Genomic DNA, 13,901 nt, shown 5'->3' with positions numbered 1-13,901 from the left:
ACTGCTCTTGCTTTGGAAAGATCATAAGTTTTACACACATCCCCGCCTCCTAGGAAATGGGTAGATTTCAGACCTGAGAGTTGTTGTTTTTTTTTTTTTTTTTTCCTGACAGGCAGAGTGGACAGTGAGAGAGACAGAGAGAAAGGTCTTCCTTTTGCCGTTGGTTCACCCTGCAATGGCCGCTGCGGCCAGCGCGCTGCGGCTGGTGCACCGCGCTGATCCGAAGTCAGGAGCCAGGTACTTCTCCTGGTCTCCCATGGGGTGCAGGGCCCAAGCACTTGGGCCATCCTCCACTGCACTCCCTGGCCACAGCAGAGAGCTGGCCCGGAAGAGGGGCAACCGGGACAGAATCCTGCGCCCCGACCGGGACTAGAACCCAGTGTGCCGGCACCGCAGGTGGAGGGTTAGCCTATTGAGCCACCGTGCCGGCCAGACCCAAGTTCTAGTCCAGCCTCTGCTGCCTGTCTGCCCCACCTCTGAGACAGGGCAGGGCACAGTGGACTGTGAAGTCCTGGACTCGAGTTAGGGAAGGCAGCTAGCGTTGCACTTTAGTCCAGTACTAGACACTTGGCCGAAGCATCGTGGAGTTAGCGTGGTCCCCTTGAAGGAACACCGGGGCACAGGATCTGGGTTTAAGCAGCAGGATGCAGAGGTAGGCTTTGGCCTGATGAGAAAAGCACCCACAGCTGTGCGCACTGCCCTGCAGGTTGAGAAACCATCTTTATTTAAGAACTGCCTGCTACCAGAGTCAGGAAGTAACTACCATTAGAAGTTACACAAGAGAAAAACAGTGGGCCAGGGGAATGGCTCTGTGTGAACAAAAACAGGTCAAGGCAGGGGTCTGACGAAGCTCTAGCACTTCCCTGGCTGTGAGCTTCTCTATGCTGTGCACGCCCCGGATGGAGTGGGTAAGTTGGAGGAGTTCAGGGCCAAGGCAGGATGTACCCCACTGAAGGGTACCGAGTACCTTCCTCCCCTGCGGCCGCTTGGGGCTTTGGGCAAAGCTGTCTGACCCAGTTTGTTCCTCTCTAGTTTTCCTCTATTGCCCAGCCTTCCTCAAACCCATGACCGTATGTACAAGTCCACGGGGCACCCCACAGCTGCCAGGTGCCTGTTCCATGGAGTTCACCGAAGTCCCTTAGGGAAGTGCCACTGCTCCAGGAGCCTCTGTGGCAACTCCCTTCATACGCAGGATGAAGCCCAGGTAAGGTCTGACCTAGGGAGGCAGAGCAGCACATCTGTGCCAGGGAGCACAGGTGAGAGTCCCTGCTGTCCCTCTGACCTAGAGGACACCAGTTGGTGCCCCAGTCTGAGGCCAGGAAGAAAGCCGCCTTCTGCTAGGGAGGAGCTCCAGGGAGCCCGACATTCCGAGCTGCCCTGGGCTTCCCCGGGGCAGGATGTGCTGGGGAAAGCACTGAGCTATGCTAGAATTCCTGGGGTGAGCCTTCGCCCTCCGTGGCCTCCCCTGAGGTACAGGGCCCACAGCAGATGGGGTGTCCACACCTCTTCCTTGGCCAAAGCACCTTTTGATTCTAGGAGTCTCAGTTTGGAGGGTCATTTACAGCATCGCACCCTTCTAATCACTTCACTCAACCTAGGCTACCCAAATCCCGCCCGTCCTCTGAAGTCCTCTTTTACTCATTCTAGCTGCAGAAATTCCGCCTGATGTCCAGCCTCAGCGTCTCCTGTTTATCAAGAGACACCTCCTCCTTCCCCTACTACACCTTTGGCCCTGGCACTCCCCACCTAGCACCGTTGTTACCATTTGCTGTTCTGAGACTCCGGCATACACCTGCCTGACAAAGCAACAAGGGCTAAGGGGCAGAGGGCTCTGTAGGCTGAACTCAGGTGTGTGCAGAGTGGGAGGGGGGGTCTCCCTGAGCCCGAAGAGGTGTCCCAGGCTGGACATCTGTCCCTAGTCCTCACATTGACTGGCTGCTAAGCTGCAGGGCAAGGTACAGGTTTATGGGTGATGGCCCTCACTGTCCCCTCTGAATGAGTTGAGTCATGGCAGAGCTGAGTCATGGCTGGAGCAGGGGGTACCACTCCCCCAGCCATCAGCAGAAAACACAAAATCAGATTCCCTTCCCTCCCAAGGGTCCTCTATCTACTCATGTCTTCTCCAAGCCACCCCGTCAAGCTGTTCCATTCTACTGTCTTGTATATCCCCAGGTCACCCACCCTCTTACTAAACCTTAGTCACTACCTCCCTGACCTCTGCGGGGGATTATAGCCGCTGTGATCTGGTTCTATATCCCAGAATTCTTCCTGCTCAGTGGTTAGGTTTTTCTGGCTAAAACCCTTTGTGGGCCTCCCAGCAGGGCTGCCTTCTCTTCTCCCCAATGGGCCTTATTAGAGTTAAGAGTCTCAATCTCAAGTATGTTTTTCAGGCAAGCTTAGGGCAGCAGCCTCTAACTTGCCTGGTTCAGTCCTTTGTGAAACGGGCTCACCCCCCACCTCCCTACCGTGGAGCCAGGTGCCTTTCTCCGCATGGGTCCCCTTTCTGTAGGACCAGGAGGGACGCCAGGCCAAGTTCAAGGCCCATAGCCGAGCCCCTAGCACCCTCGCCAGGGATCAGGAACGTGTGTGACAGCTCCAGGGAAGGGGGCTGGTGGTGGCAGGGAGCAGGTGTGGGAGCTTCCAGTTGAAGAAAATTGTCGTGGGAAAACATAAACCTGCCCAGGAAAAGAGAGCAGGACTTCAAAGTTTAAAAAACCATAACAAAATAGAGCTCTAACTGTAAACTACAGAGAACAGGCTCAGGGAGCGTGCAGGCCACGGCCGACCCGCCGCTCCCTCGTGTGAAAGGCCACCTGTTGGAGCACAGGCTCTGGGCTCTCGGTCATGCTGCCACTGCTGCGGGATTCGGGGAACCCGTCCGTGCTTTGGCCTCTCGGAGCAACAGCGAGGGCAAAAGAAGGGTCAAGCCGCCTGGAGGTCACAGCAGAAGCCGGGCTCGCAAGGCAAGAAGGGCTTGATGGCTCTTGGAACATGCCATGCCCTGGGCTGGCCCCATCCATGCCAGCCTGGTGACCGCCAGCCTGAACCTCTTGAAGCAGAGTTTGCTCCCGCTGCTGACCGTCACCGCCTTCTGACTCGGGCCTTGGACGTGCAGCACTGCCTCCTTGCTCTGGACAGACTGAACCGGAGGCAGGAGTTCAGCCCGCTCACCTCCAGGCTGATGGCGGACGTCCCCAGCCCCTCAGCGCCGCCCTCTGCTCATCTGGAGTGAGGTGCCCGTGCGAATCAGCTAAGACCTCTTCTAGCTCTGATGTCTGTGACTGGTTATGTACCCAGAGCTCAGCGGAGAGGTCCCCTTTATTAACCCCTTTTTCTTCCGGAGAAATGCGCAGGAGTGGGCCAGGCAGTCTGGGGCAGATCTTGCCAGGTGATCTGGGGCATTCCTGGGAGCACGCAGGGCCACGCTGATGCCCTCGCCTCCGACTCTAGGACAGAGTCAATGCTGCACTGCCTCACAGGCATGAGAGGGTGGGGCCTGCAGGTGGGAGAAGCCCAGGTCTGGCAGCAGAGCTGGAGGCAGAGGGTGGGCCACGATCCCTGTCTTCTGCCCAAACCCTGCAGGGGCTGTGCAGGGTGGGTCTTGGTGGGGGTTAAGCCCTTTCATCACCTGCAGTGGCTCTGTCACTCGGGGGGTGACGGGGCGGGTTGGCAGTGTCGACTGGGAGGGCAGCGTCACTTGGCTCCTGACGCCTGCCTCCAGTCAAGGCGGTGCCCCTTTCCATCAGGTGTCAGCCTCTAGATCCTTGCAGCTCCCACTGTGATACTGAAGGGACACAGACTCCAGCCCCGGGCATCAGGCACTGGTTCCCTGCTGCCCACACAGGCGGGGGCCTCCAGGGAGTATGGAGGATGGTGGAGGTCCAGCCGTGCATTCCAAGAGGATGCGGGAGAGCGCCCAGTGTCGGCTGCTGCTGTTTACCCATTGTCCCTCTTTAGCCCTCAGTATCCACTGTTTGCTGGGCGTGGGGCTCTGGCCTCAGGGTGCCAGCTCTGAATCTGAAGATGCCCGTTTGTCCATCCAGACCGCCTCCAAGGCCCGGGCAGGGGGTTCAGTATCATCTTGGAAGTCCCAGTGCCTCATGATTTAAAGAAAACAATCTGGGTGGGTTCTGTCCTGAGGCAGAATATGAAATACCCCACCTCCTACAAAAAGGGCACTGTTTGAAGTAGGGATCAAAAGCCAGCCGCTCTCGGGCACAGTGTTGGGCCACCTTGGCACCGGGAAGGAGCCTGGGCCGGCGGCCGAGTCCGTCGGAGGTGGGTGCCGAGGTCAGAGCTCCAGGCAGCGGAAGAGCATCAGCATCGCCACGGAGCGGGAGAGGAGGGTGCTGGGCTGTGGGGCTGGGTGCGCGGCTGCGTTCTCCACCATCATGCTTGTGCCTGAAATGGGGGGGGGGGGGAGTTGGCTGGGCCTCAGCCCTCGCCCTCAGGACAGGCCCTTGCCTTGGGAGTGCGGGTGGCCAGGTGGTATTTTGGGTCTGGCTCGCACAGTGCATGGAAGGACTTTTGCCTTTGCCCTTAAAGAGATCATGCTCACTCCCTGGCCATCTGGATGTGGGAGGAGGAAGGGACGCAGGCTGGGACTACTTTGCACTGGGCTCTTCCCTGCCTTCCCCTTGGGGTTGGAGTGAGGTTGGGTGGGAATGAGCCCTTCATCAGGTATCTGGGGACAAGGGTCAGGGACGGGCAGCACCTCCATTCTTCACGATGTGGACTTCGGCCGGGACCCCGTCCCCTCCAGGCCCTGTGGTCCGAATCTGTACCAGGGAGTGGCCGATGCCCTCGGGCACCGGGATCTCTATCCAGTTCTTGCTGGTGAGGTGGAGAGTGGGCGTCGGGTGCAGGTCATTCTGGTACAGCATCTGTGGGAGGGAGGTGTCCAGGTGGCCCCTCCTTACACGGGGCTGACCCTTGTCTTACCAGCTCTGGTCACTGGGACGGGCCTCTGAGGCCCTGCCTCGACACCCCCTCAGTTTCCTGCTGACCAGGCTCCTCGCTGATGGGAAGGCAGCTTGCGAGCAGCCGACCTGTGCTTGCCAGCACCTTGAGCTAGAAGGACCCCGGGTTCCACCCAGGCCATCGCTGCCCCATGAACTGGGCCTTTCTTCAGTGACACCATCTGCTGGTTCACTCCCCAAATGCCTACAGTGGCCGCAAGCCAGGAGCAGAAGCAGGCTGCTAGGAACTTTAGCCACGTGCAGACCCAAGTACTTGAGTATCACCGGCTTCCTCCCAGGGTCACATTAGCAGGAAGCTGGAATCGAGAGTGGATCCTGGATTTGAAGCCAGGCACGCCAAGAGGAGACATAGGCATCTTAACCAGCACCTTAACTGCTCAGCCAAACTGTCCCTGCCCTGCCTTTATGGTTTTTGCTGCAAGCCACTGAGAGCCACTCGTGTACCGCGTGCCTCTCATAGTCAGACTCTGGGCCACTGTCTCAGCCAGGTCTCTTGCTATAGATTGCAGTTCCCCATGTTCCCTGGAGCCACAGAGGGGCTGTTCCTCCCCATCCTGGGCCTGGTGGATCCCCTTCCTCACCTTGTAGCCAGTGACTGCAGACTCGTTTCGGAAGGGGACCACGGGGTCCCACTTAATGCTAAGGCTGGAGCTCGAGAAGGTCCAGGAGATGTTGCCAGGAGGGCGCTGTGGAGCTGCCAGGGAGGGAGCACTGTGGAGACTTCCGGAGGTTCTGCACGCCCACCCCTGCCTTCAGCCAGCCCTTTCCCAGGTATCTGCCTACAACAGTTGTACCCAGAAATTCTGCACTTCCTAAGAAACGAAGCCCATGCAGGTCCAAAGGCTGGCGAGCAAAGAGGGGCTTCAGAGTCTGGGCCTCCCACCCGCTCTGTTCTTTCCACTTGTGGCCTTGTTCTGTGCAGCCCAGGGCTGGCTCCTGCAGCGCTTCCCTCATCCCCTGGCCCACCCTCTCCCCAGGCAGCCAGACTCACGGGGCTTCATGGTGGTGGCATTGGCAGAAGGGCTGGCAGGCCCAGTGCCAGCCCGGTTGTAGGCCCGCACGGTCACGTGGTACTTGGTGTTGGGATGCAGGCCAGTGACCAGGGCACTAGTGTCCAGCCCTGCCGTCCTCACTCGGTCAGCAGCTGCTTCTTTGTCCCCAACTCTCCAGTATCGGATCTGAAAGAGCAGGGGGACCCTAGGATGAGCGGTCAAGCCCGGGGTCTCAGGGTTACCCTGACTGCCGCTTTTCTGTTCTCCTTCCTGGTCACCTGGCGGCTTGTGGCTCAGTTTCAGGTCTGAGAAGCAGGACCTGAGCCTGAGATCCCAGGGAGCCGGGCCACACCAGTGTGACTCCCCCTGCAGCTCCTGGTACCCTGTCCGAGGTGCCTAATGCACAGGTGGGGGGAGGGGGCACAGGCTCTGCCCAGTGGGTTCTGCTAGGGGATGTGGATGCGCATTTGTACTTGGAAGGTAGCCCCCAGCCACAGCCAACTTACGAGGGCTGCCCAGTAAATGCAGGCCCATCTTAGCAGCAACCACACTGGTAGATCTGCTGAACACCCTCCGCATCAAGGATCTCCCCGCTGAGTGAGTGAGCGTGAATCCCAAGCTGACTTCACTAGAATGAGTTGATTCCATCAGTAGTGGACCCCGCCTGGAATCTCCTTTTTTTTTTTTTTTTTTTTTTTTTTGACAGAGTGGACAATGAGAGAGAGAGACAGAGAGAAAGGTCTTCCTTTGCCGTTGGTTCACCCTCCAATGGCCGCCGCGGCCGGTGCGCTGCGGCCGGCGCACCGCGCTGATCCGATGGCAGGAGCCAGGTACTTCTCCTGGTCTCCCATGGGGTGCAGGGCCCAAGTGCTTGGGCCCTCCTCCACTGCACTCCCTGGCCACAGCAGAGAGCTGGCCTGGAAGAGGGGCATCCGGGACAGAATCCGGCGCCCCGACCGGGACTAGAACCCGGTGTGCCGGCGCCGCAAGGCGGAGGATTAGCCTAGTGAGCCGCGGCGCTGGCCTGACAGTTTCTGTTTTTCCTTCTGTTCCTTTCTCTTACACCATGTCTCCTCCCAGATACCCCTGTGTGGAGTCTGAGGCCAGAGACTGTTGGGCCCAGGGCTAGCTGTAGCCCAGTGGTTCCTTCAAGACTGCCTCCCAGTCTTGCTGCCCCAGCGGGCATCAGCCGTGGGGTCTCATGAAGTTTGCATACGTGTGACTGCACAGACTGGCCATTCAGTGCGCAGCCAGTGGGCAAGTCCGGGGGAGCGCTGGGCGAGCTGGCGGGGGTTCCCTCGCCGCCCTGAATCCCAGCACCCCTCCCAGGCTCCAGGCTGCTGCTCACCTCGTACCCCAGGAGGATACCATTCACGTCCTGCTGCACGGGTTCCCAGGTCACATTCATCTCGGAGGAGGAGACCCCTTTGGCCCAGATCTTGGTAGGCACCACCTTGGGCTCTGGGGATGGATGCAGAATGCGTTTGGGTTTGGGTTCCCAGGGCCTCCGGGGCAGCCTTTGCTGAGGGTTTTGGAGGAGAGGCCAGGGCCCAGAAAGAAGGCCAAGGGGGACTCTCAGAGCACCCCCAGCGCCCACGGTGCTTCCCATTGCCTTGGCCCTGCAAGGAGCCAGGGTAGCAAGGGCCAGAAGTGAGGCCTGGGCTTACACCCCAGGGCCTCACCAGCTCCCAGCAAATGGAGCTCAGAGTTTGAGTGGCTGCCGCCCCGCCCAGCCCTGGGGACACATGGCGGTTCCAGGGGCAGCCCACCTTCCTCCGCCGAGTACACCAGCGCGGTGAGGCTCTCAGGCCCATCCCCACGGCGGTTGTAGCTGCGGATCTTGACCTCAAAGGGCGTGTAGGGCTGGATGCTCTCGTTGCTGTAGACAAAGTACTGGGCGTCGGCGCCGGACACCTGGGCGGTCTGCCAGCTGGCGCTGCCCTGCCTGCGGAAGGACAGCAGGTAGCCGAAGCCGTCTCCGTTCTGGTACTCCCGTGACATGGGCTGAGGGGCAAGAGCGTGGCGTGGGCGCGGGGCCGTGGGCGCACTTCCCTGCCCACCCGCTGGCTCCACCCACCCTTCAAAGGGGGGCAGCCCAGGATGCCTGTGCCTGTGGCAGATGCCAGGGGAGGGGACGGGAAAGTTGTCGGCTTTTGAGTTTGAACCCGGCAGGAGTCCTTTCTGTGCTGCGTTAAAGCAGAAGCTAGGGAAGGCCTTGACCCCAACAGCACGGGGACAGGAGGCACACGCCTGCCTCTGTCTCTGCCAGCTTACCGTCCAGTTGACGACGAGCTCCCCAGGGGCTCCCCCTCCTCCACTGAGTCCTGACGGTGCCACCGAGGGGGCTGCCAGGGACACAGATGCGACTTGTTAGTGGCAAGGCTGTGAGGGAACAAAGGCCCTGAGGCTGTCCGGGCAGAGCATCCTGGGATGGGACACCCTGTCACTGGAGCCTTGGTCTCATCCTGCAGCTGTCACTCTGGCCATGTTTCCCTCGGGGCCAGCGCGGGAAGGAGATCAGAGAAGCCCTGGCTGGCAGAGAGTAGCAGCCCCATAAGTGACTCCTCACCCCTGTTGATGTAAGCTGAGTCCCAGGGACCAACCCCAGTTTGCTTTAAATTAGGGGGAGAAATAGCCCAGAAGTGCAGCCAATGCAGGAAATGAACGAAAAAATGCATGTCGTTTGGTCTCTAGGGTGTTTTATGACTGTTTTTTGTGTAAGTGGCAGATTTAATTTCCTGATTGTCTCCAGTATTAGGCAAGGCTGGTACTAAAACAAGGATGTGTTCCATGAGCTTTCGCGGCTCGGCGGGGAGTAACTCGGCTGTGGGGAATCTGCAGGGAATCCAGCAACTGGAGACTTTGCACTGGCGCCGATGACTGTATCCTAAGGCCTTAACCATGCCCACTGTGAGGAGGCGGGCCTTATTATCGCCCTCTGTGGGTGGAGAGACCAAGGCTCAGAGCAGATAAGTGGCTTGCCCGAGCCAGCAAGCTGATACGTGGCACAACTTGAACTTGAACCCAGCACCTGGGATTTGAAAGCCCATACCTTTGCATCCCAGCAGTCTTGTGCCCACCAACTCCTGGGACACCAGCACAGAGGAGACCCCTCTCCACCCCACATTCGACTCTCCAGGAAGCTTGAGGTCCAGAGACAACGCAGCCTCCGGGATTTCTGACTCAGGAGAGTTCCCTGGACGTGTTTGTGGGCACAGGGCCTCGCGGTCTGCGTCCGCGGGAGGAGGGTGGGCTCCAGGGCATGCATTCTGGGTCCCCAGCTGCAAATGCAGTGGAGACACTCAGGAGCCCCCAGCGAGTACCTGCTGGGGCCTGTGCCTCCCCGCACACCTTTCACTGAGGGCTGCTGGCAGACCGTTCCAAAGGTCCAAACAGACCTCCCCTAAAACAGTGGAACACTCGTGTCCCTCTTCCTCAGGAACAGATTACAGCGGCCTGTGCCCTGCCGAGGTCCTGGGTTCAGGTTCAGCCTTTGACTCATTCTCATGTTTCCTTTTTTCAGTTTAAAAAGTTAGCTTAAAAAAAAAAAAAAAATCTGTGGATCCTCACGCAGTCAGGTTGACCGAGTGCTAGAACGAGGGTTTTGGCCACGATGGTCTAGCAGTGGCCCTGGCCCTAACGGGTGCTCCTTTCTCAGGGGCTCCGAGGGCAGGTGCGAGTCAGAACTCGGGGTACCGGCTGCTTGCTCAGGGTTCCTGGGTTGTCTGCCTGGCAGTGGTTCTTGTCGAGACACCGACACTGACCTGCTTCCTTGGTCCTGATCTTGCTGGAGGGCCCGCTGGGCTTCCCTGTGCCCAGGATGTTGCTGGCTAAGACCCGGAACTCGTAGTCCATCCACGGCGTGAGGCCCAGCACCTGGGCGGTCTCGGCATTGCCCTCAATGTTGGCAGGATCTGCAAGGCACCAGGGCCTCACTGCGCCAGCAGTCACTCATTTGGATGCAGAGGAAGGCACTGGGCCTGCACTGCCCCTTCCGCCCAGCCCCGACTGCGGGGCCTGCACACACCTCAGGAACGGTTGAGGGGTGGGAACTACACCTGTGCTCCAGCCCCAGCTCTGCCCTGCTGACACAACGCCCTGGGAAGCAGCAGGTGATGGCTAGATTGTGTTCTGGGCATTCGGGGAGTAAACCAGTGGAAGGGAGATCTTTGTCTCTGCTTTTCAAATAAAGGTGGCTTCCCTATCCTGCTGCCTTTGTTCTGCTGTGTGCGCCCCCACCCCTTCATGGATGTTCTCACTGTTCTAGCAAGTTCTTCAAGGGCACAGACAACACTGCTGCCTCTGGCCTTCCACCTTCCTGGGGACTGTCTCCCCACTGCCTCGCCCTGAAGCTCTTGGCTCAGCCCTGGCTCTCGGCCCCTCGCACCTGCCGCATGCAGCCAGGCCTTCTCAGCGCTGACCCCAGCAGGGCCTCGTTACTTACTGGTCCGAACCTGCTTCCACTTCCCTGCAGGCGGAGTGCGTGCTTGGAGGGTGTACTTGGCGATGGGACTGTGGTTGTCGAAGCCCCGGCTCCAGCTGAGCTGGACGCTGGTGTCCCCAATGTCCCTCACCACCACGCCTCCTGGGGGACCTGGTGGACCTGCACCAAGAGGTCAGAACACGGTGAGTAAGAATTGGGCTGCTTCAAACTTGAGCCCGCCTCCAGGCCCCACTGGGGCTGGTGCAGAACAGACAGAACACGGCAGAGGATGCAGGGAGCACACCCCAGGGTGGGAGGATGGGGCAGGGCAGGGCCTGCCGTGTGGTCAGAGTGATGTGGCTCCTGCTGGGGCATCACAGAGGCCACGCCCAGAGGGGTGGAACAGCTTCTCAGCACTGCAGTCAGGAAAGGAGTCCTGTCTCGGAATGTGTTTTATTTGACAGGTTCAATCCCCAAGTGCCTACAAAAACCAAGGGTGGGCCAGGTGGAAACCAGGAGTCAGGAATTGGGTGTGGGTCTCCCCTTGAGCCATCACCTGCTGCCTGCAGGGTGTGTGTGAGCTGGAGGCTGCAATGGAGAGTGGAGCGGGGCCTTGAAGCCAGGCCCTCTGCGAGGAGGGCTGTGGGCTTCCCAGGTGGCGGCTAAGCTGCCGAGCCAAACTTCTGGTGGTGGTAAAGTCTGGCTTTGGCAGAAAAATATCCTGCTCATTGAGAACCCGGGAAGAATCTGGGGATGGCTCCAGCTCAGCAGGCTCTGTGGGAAGTCCTTCCCCAGGGCTGTGGGGGGAGGGGGCCGGGGAGGGAGGCGGGAGCAGCCCAGCTGGCCTCTGGGTCATGGCGGTGGGGGGGGGAGTGGGAGCCCCGTCACCTCGGACCAGGACCGTGGCCTCCTTAGACGCGCTGTCCACCACCGTCTGGGCCATGCACGTGTACTTCCCACCGTGGCGCAGCTGGGCATTGAGGATGGTCAGGTCCCCGACGGTTTCCTTCTGCACACAGGGACAGCCAGGAGCGTGGGTCAGAGCAGCGGACCGGAGGCAGAGCTTGGGAGCCCTGCTCTGTGACGGCCGGGGGCCCTTGTGCATCTCAGTGTTCCTGTCTTCAGTGGGAGCAGACACTTACTAGCACTGGAGACCCACAAAGTTAAGTTACAGGGGCTGATGCCAGTCCAAGTGAATTCGCACTGAGCAGAACAGTGAGAGCGGCAGAGGGGAGCGAGTCTTCAGGCACTTGGAATTCTAGGTTTGTCCCCAAGCCTCTCCCAAGTGAATGTTTTGTGGGTGGCACCAACCACGGGGTATCAACCCAAGGTGGGGCTTCTTGGGCTTGGGGTGGGGCTTCTGAGTGAGGGCCCCATGGGAGCTGTGGGCCTGGGACTCACCGCGCTGGCCCTCCGGTAGTGACCCCCGGGCTTGTCGAAGTCGATAGGGAAGTCATCCAGGGTCCAGATGAATGTGAGGTCCATAGTGGGGTCATGGGAGGCATGGCACTGGAGGGTCAGGTTGTCACCCAGGTTGATGTCAGCACTCGAGGGGGCTAGGGTGATCTTGGTTGCATCTGCCAAGAAAAAAAAGTCCCCTGGGTGGGGGGTGGGGGGAGTAGAAGGGCCCAGGCCGGGGGCTGTAGGGCAGGGCAGAGGCTGTGTCACCACAGATGGCCCGAGCCCTCTGCAGCCCCAGGAATGTGGGCCAGGCAGGCAGGCAGCACCAGATTCCGGATGGTGGCGAGTGGGCGGTCCCAAGCAAACCTGGAATCCTGGGGTTGCCTCAGAACCAAACTAGGAGTCAAATGGGGACACGAGGGCAGAAGGGTGGCGAGGGCAGCACCCCGCCGAGCCCAGCCACAGCCCTCACCGCGCACAGACAGGATTCCCGTGCTGTTGGCTTTGCCCATGAAGTTCTCCGCAAAGCAGGTGTATTTGCCCTCGTCAGACCGGCTGATGTTTCTGATGATGAGGGTGCCGTCTGGAGTCACGGTGACTCTGCAGCATGGACAAAGCGGAGCTGGCCCTCCTTGGGGCTCACGGGAGCCACAGGCAGGGGGCGGGGCTCGGGGAGGGGTGAGGTGCTACCTGCTGCTGTTGGCCAGGATCTCTGTGCCTTTGCTCCACAGCACCACAGCCTTGGGGGCCGCCCGGGGCTGGCAGGGGATAGTGACCTCACCCCCGCGGGCTGCAGGGATCAGGCGTCTGACGGGATTCAGCCGGAAGTCAGGGGCCAGCGCTGGAAAGAAAGGGGAGAGCTGCCTAGTACCCCGGCCAGGAGTAACCCCGTGATGCTGATGGAGACAAGCACTCGACACACCCTGAGGCCAGCGGAGCCGCCACCTCCAGAAGCCAGTCTGGACCCAGCCCTTCTCATCACCCCAAGCCACCACCTCTCCTGCGCCCCCTAGGGGCCTTCCTGTTGCTGTGCTTTCCTTCTGCAGTCCACCCAGCAGGTGCAATCCCGGACGGACCCCAGAGTGAAGTCCAGCTCCTCCCCAGGGCCCACCCCAGCCACCCCTGGCTCCGTCTCTCCCTCCCTCCCTGTGCTCAGCCAGCTGGCCACTCTCTGGTCCTTTGAAGCTGCCACATCCTTTCCTGCCTCGAGACCTTCGCCCTTGCTATAAAAATTTGCCTGGAAATTCCCAAAATGTGGGGCTCAGCAGGTAAAGCCTCCACCTGCGATGACAGCACCCTACATTGGGGCACAGGTTCAAGTCCTGGCTACTCCGCTTCTGAGCCAGCCCCTGCTATGGCCTGGGAAAAGCAGTGGAAGGTGGCCCAAGTGCTTGGGGCCCTGCACCCACATGGAAGACCCAGATGAAGCTCCTGACTTCAGCCTGGCCCAGCCCCGGCCATTGTGGCCATTTTGGGAGTGAACCAGCAGATGGAAGATCTCAGTCTCTGCCTTTCAAATAAACTTTTTTTTTTCTAAAGGAATTCCTAGATCTTCATGTGACTGGCTCTCACCACTCCTGTCAGCCCAGACCTGACTTCCTCAGGAATCTCTTCTCTGACCAACTAGCCCTCCTGTCCCCCTGCTCCCCTATATTTGCTTTATGCTGTATTATCTCTTATTTTAAAATTATTAATTTTCATTTATTTGAAAGGGAGAGAGACACCTTCCTTCTCTGGTTCATTCCTGAAATGCCTGCAAGAGCCAGGGCCGGGCCGGGCTGAAGCCAGGAGCCTGACCCTCCATCCGGGTCTCCCACGTGGCTGGCAGCGACCCAAGCACTTGAGCCATCACCTGCTGCCTCCTGAGCGCATTAGCAGGGAGTCAGGAGGTGGAGGGGCTTGAATGCGGGCATCCCAACAGGAGGAGTCTCAGCTGCTGCACCACACACCTGCACATCCTGTGTTTCTCTTGCCTTTTGAAATGATTCACTTTTTATCTTGTGTTTATTTGCCCCTCCCCCTCCCCCTTTATGCGTCCTTTGTGGTCTCATTTATTCCGCTCAACCACCTCCAAGGACAGAACTGTTGCTGCCCACGTTGGATAAA

The 13,901-nt window shown here is 59.5% G+C and overlaps 1 protein-coding gene across 1 annotated transcript in view; it reads right to left on the bottom strand.

The window, feature by feature from the left end:
• Nucleotides 1–701: 701 nt before the first annotated feature.
• The window catches only part of CNTN2 (contactin 2), a 28,771-nt gene continuing 15,571 nt past the window's right edge, over nucleotides 702–13,901 (bottom strand). The window contains exons 11-23 of the mRNA XM_051821204.2: nucleotides 12,486–12,636; nucleotides 12,268–12,395; nucleotides 11,796–11,971; nucleotides 11,283–11,403; nucleotides 10,416–10,574; nucleotides 9,736–9,885; nucleotides 8,246–8,316; nucleotides 7,741–7,975; nucleotides 7,320–7,432; nucleotides 5,971–6,157; nucleotides 5,561–5,673; nucleotides 4,715–4,883; nucleotides 702–4,401 (exon numbers count right to left, since the gene is read on the bottom strand). Of these exons, the coding sequence (XP_051677164.2) occupies nucleotides 4,292–4,401; nucleotides 4,715–4,883; nucleotides 5,561–5,673; nucleotides 5,971–6,157; nucleotides 7,320–7,432; nucleotides 7,741–7,975; nucleotides 8,246–8,316; nucleotides 9,736–9,885; nucleotides 10,416–10,574; nucleotides 11,283–11,403; nucleotides 11,796–11,971; nucleotides 12,268–12,395; nucleotides 12,486–12,636 (1,883 nt within the window). The 3' untranslated portion in view covers nucleotides 702–4,291. The remainder of the gene's footprint in view (nucleotides 4,402–4,714; nucleotides 4,884–5,560; nucleotides 5,674–5,970; nucleotides 6,158–7,319; nucleotides 7,433–7,740; nucleotides 7,976–8,245; nucleotides 8,317–9,735; nucleotides 9,886–10,415; nucleotides 10,575–11,282; nucleotides 11,404–11,795; nucleotides 11,972–12,267; nucleotides 12,396–12,485; nucleotides 12,637–13,901) is intronic.

The sequence above is a fragment of the Oryctolagus cuniculus genome, chromosome 13 (genome assembly GCF_964237555.1).
Source record: "Oryctolagus cuniculus chromosome 13, mOryCun1.1, whole genome shotgun sequence".
Lineage (NCBI taxonomy): Eukaryota > Metazoa > Chordata > Mammalia > Lagomorpha > Leporidae > Oryctolagus > Oryctolagus cuniculus.
This window is presented reverse-complemented; position numbering and strand designations above follow the sequence as displayed.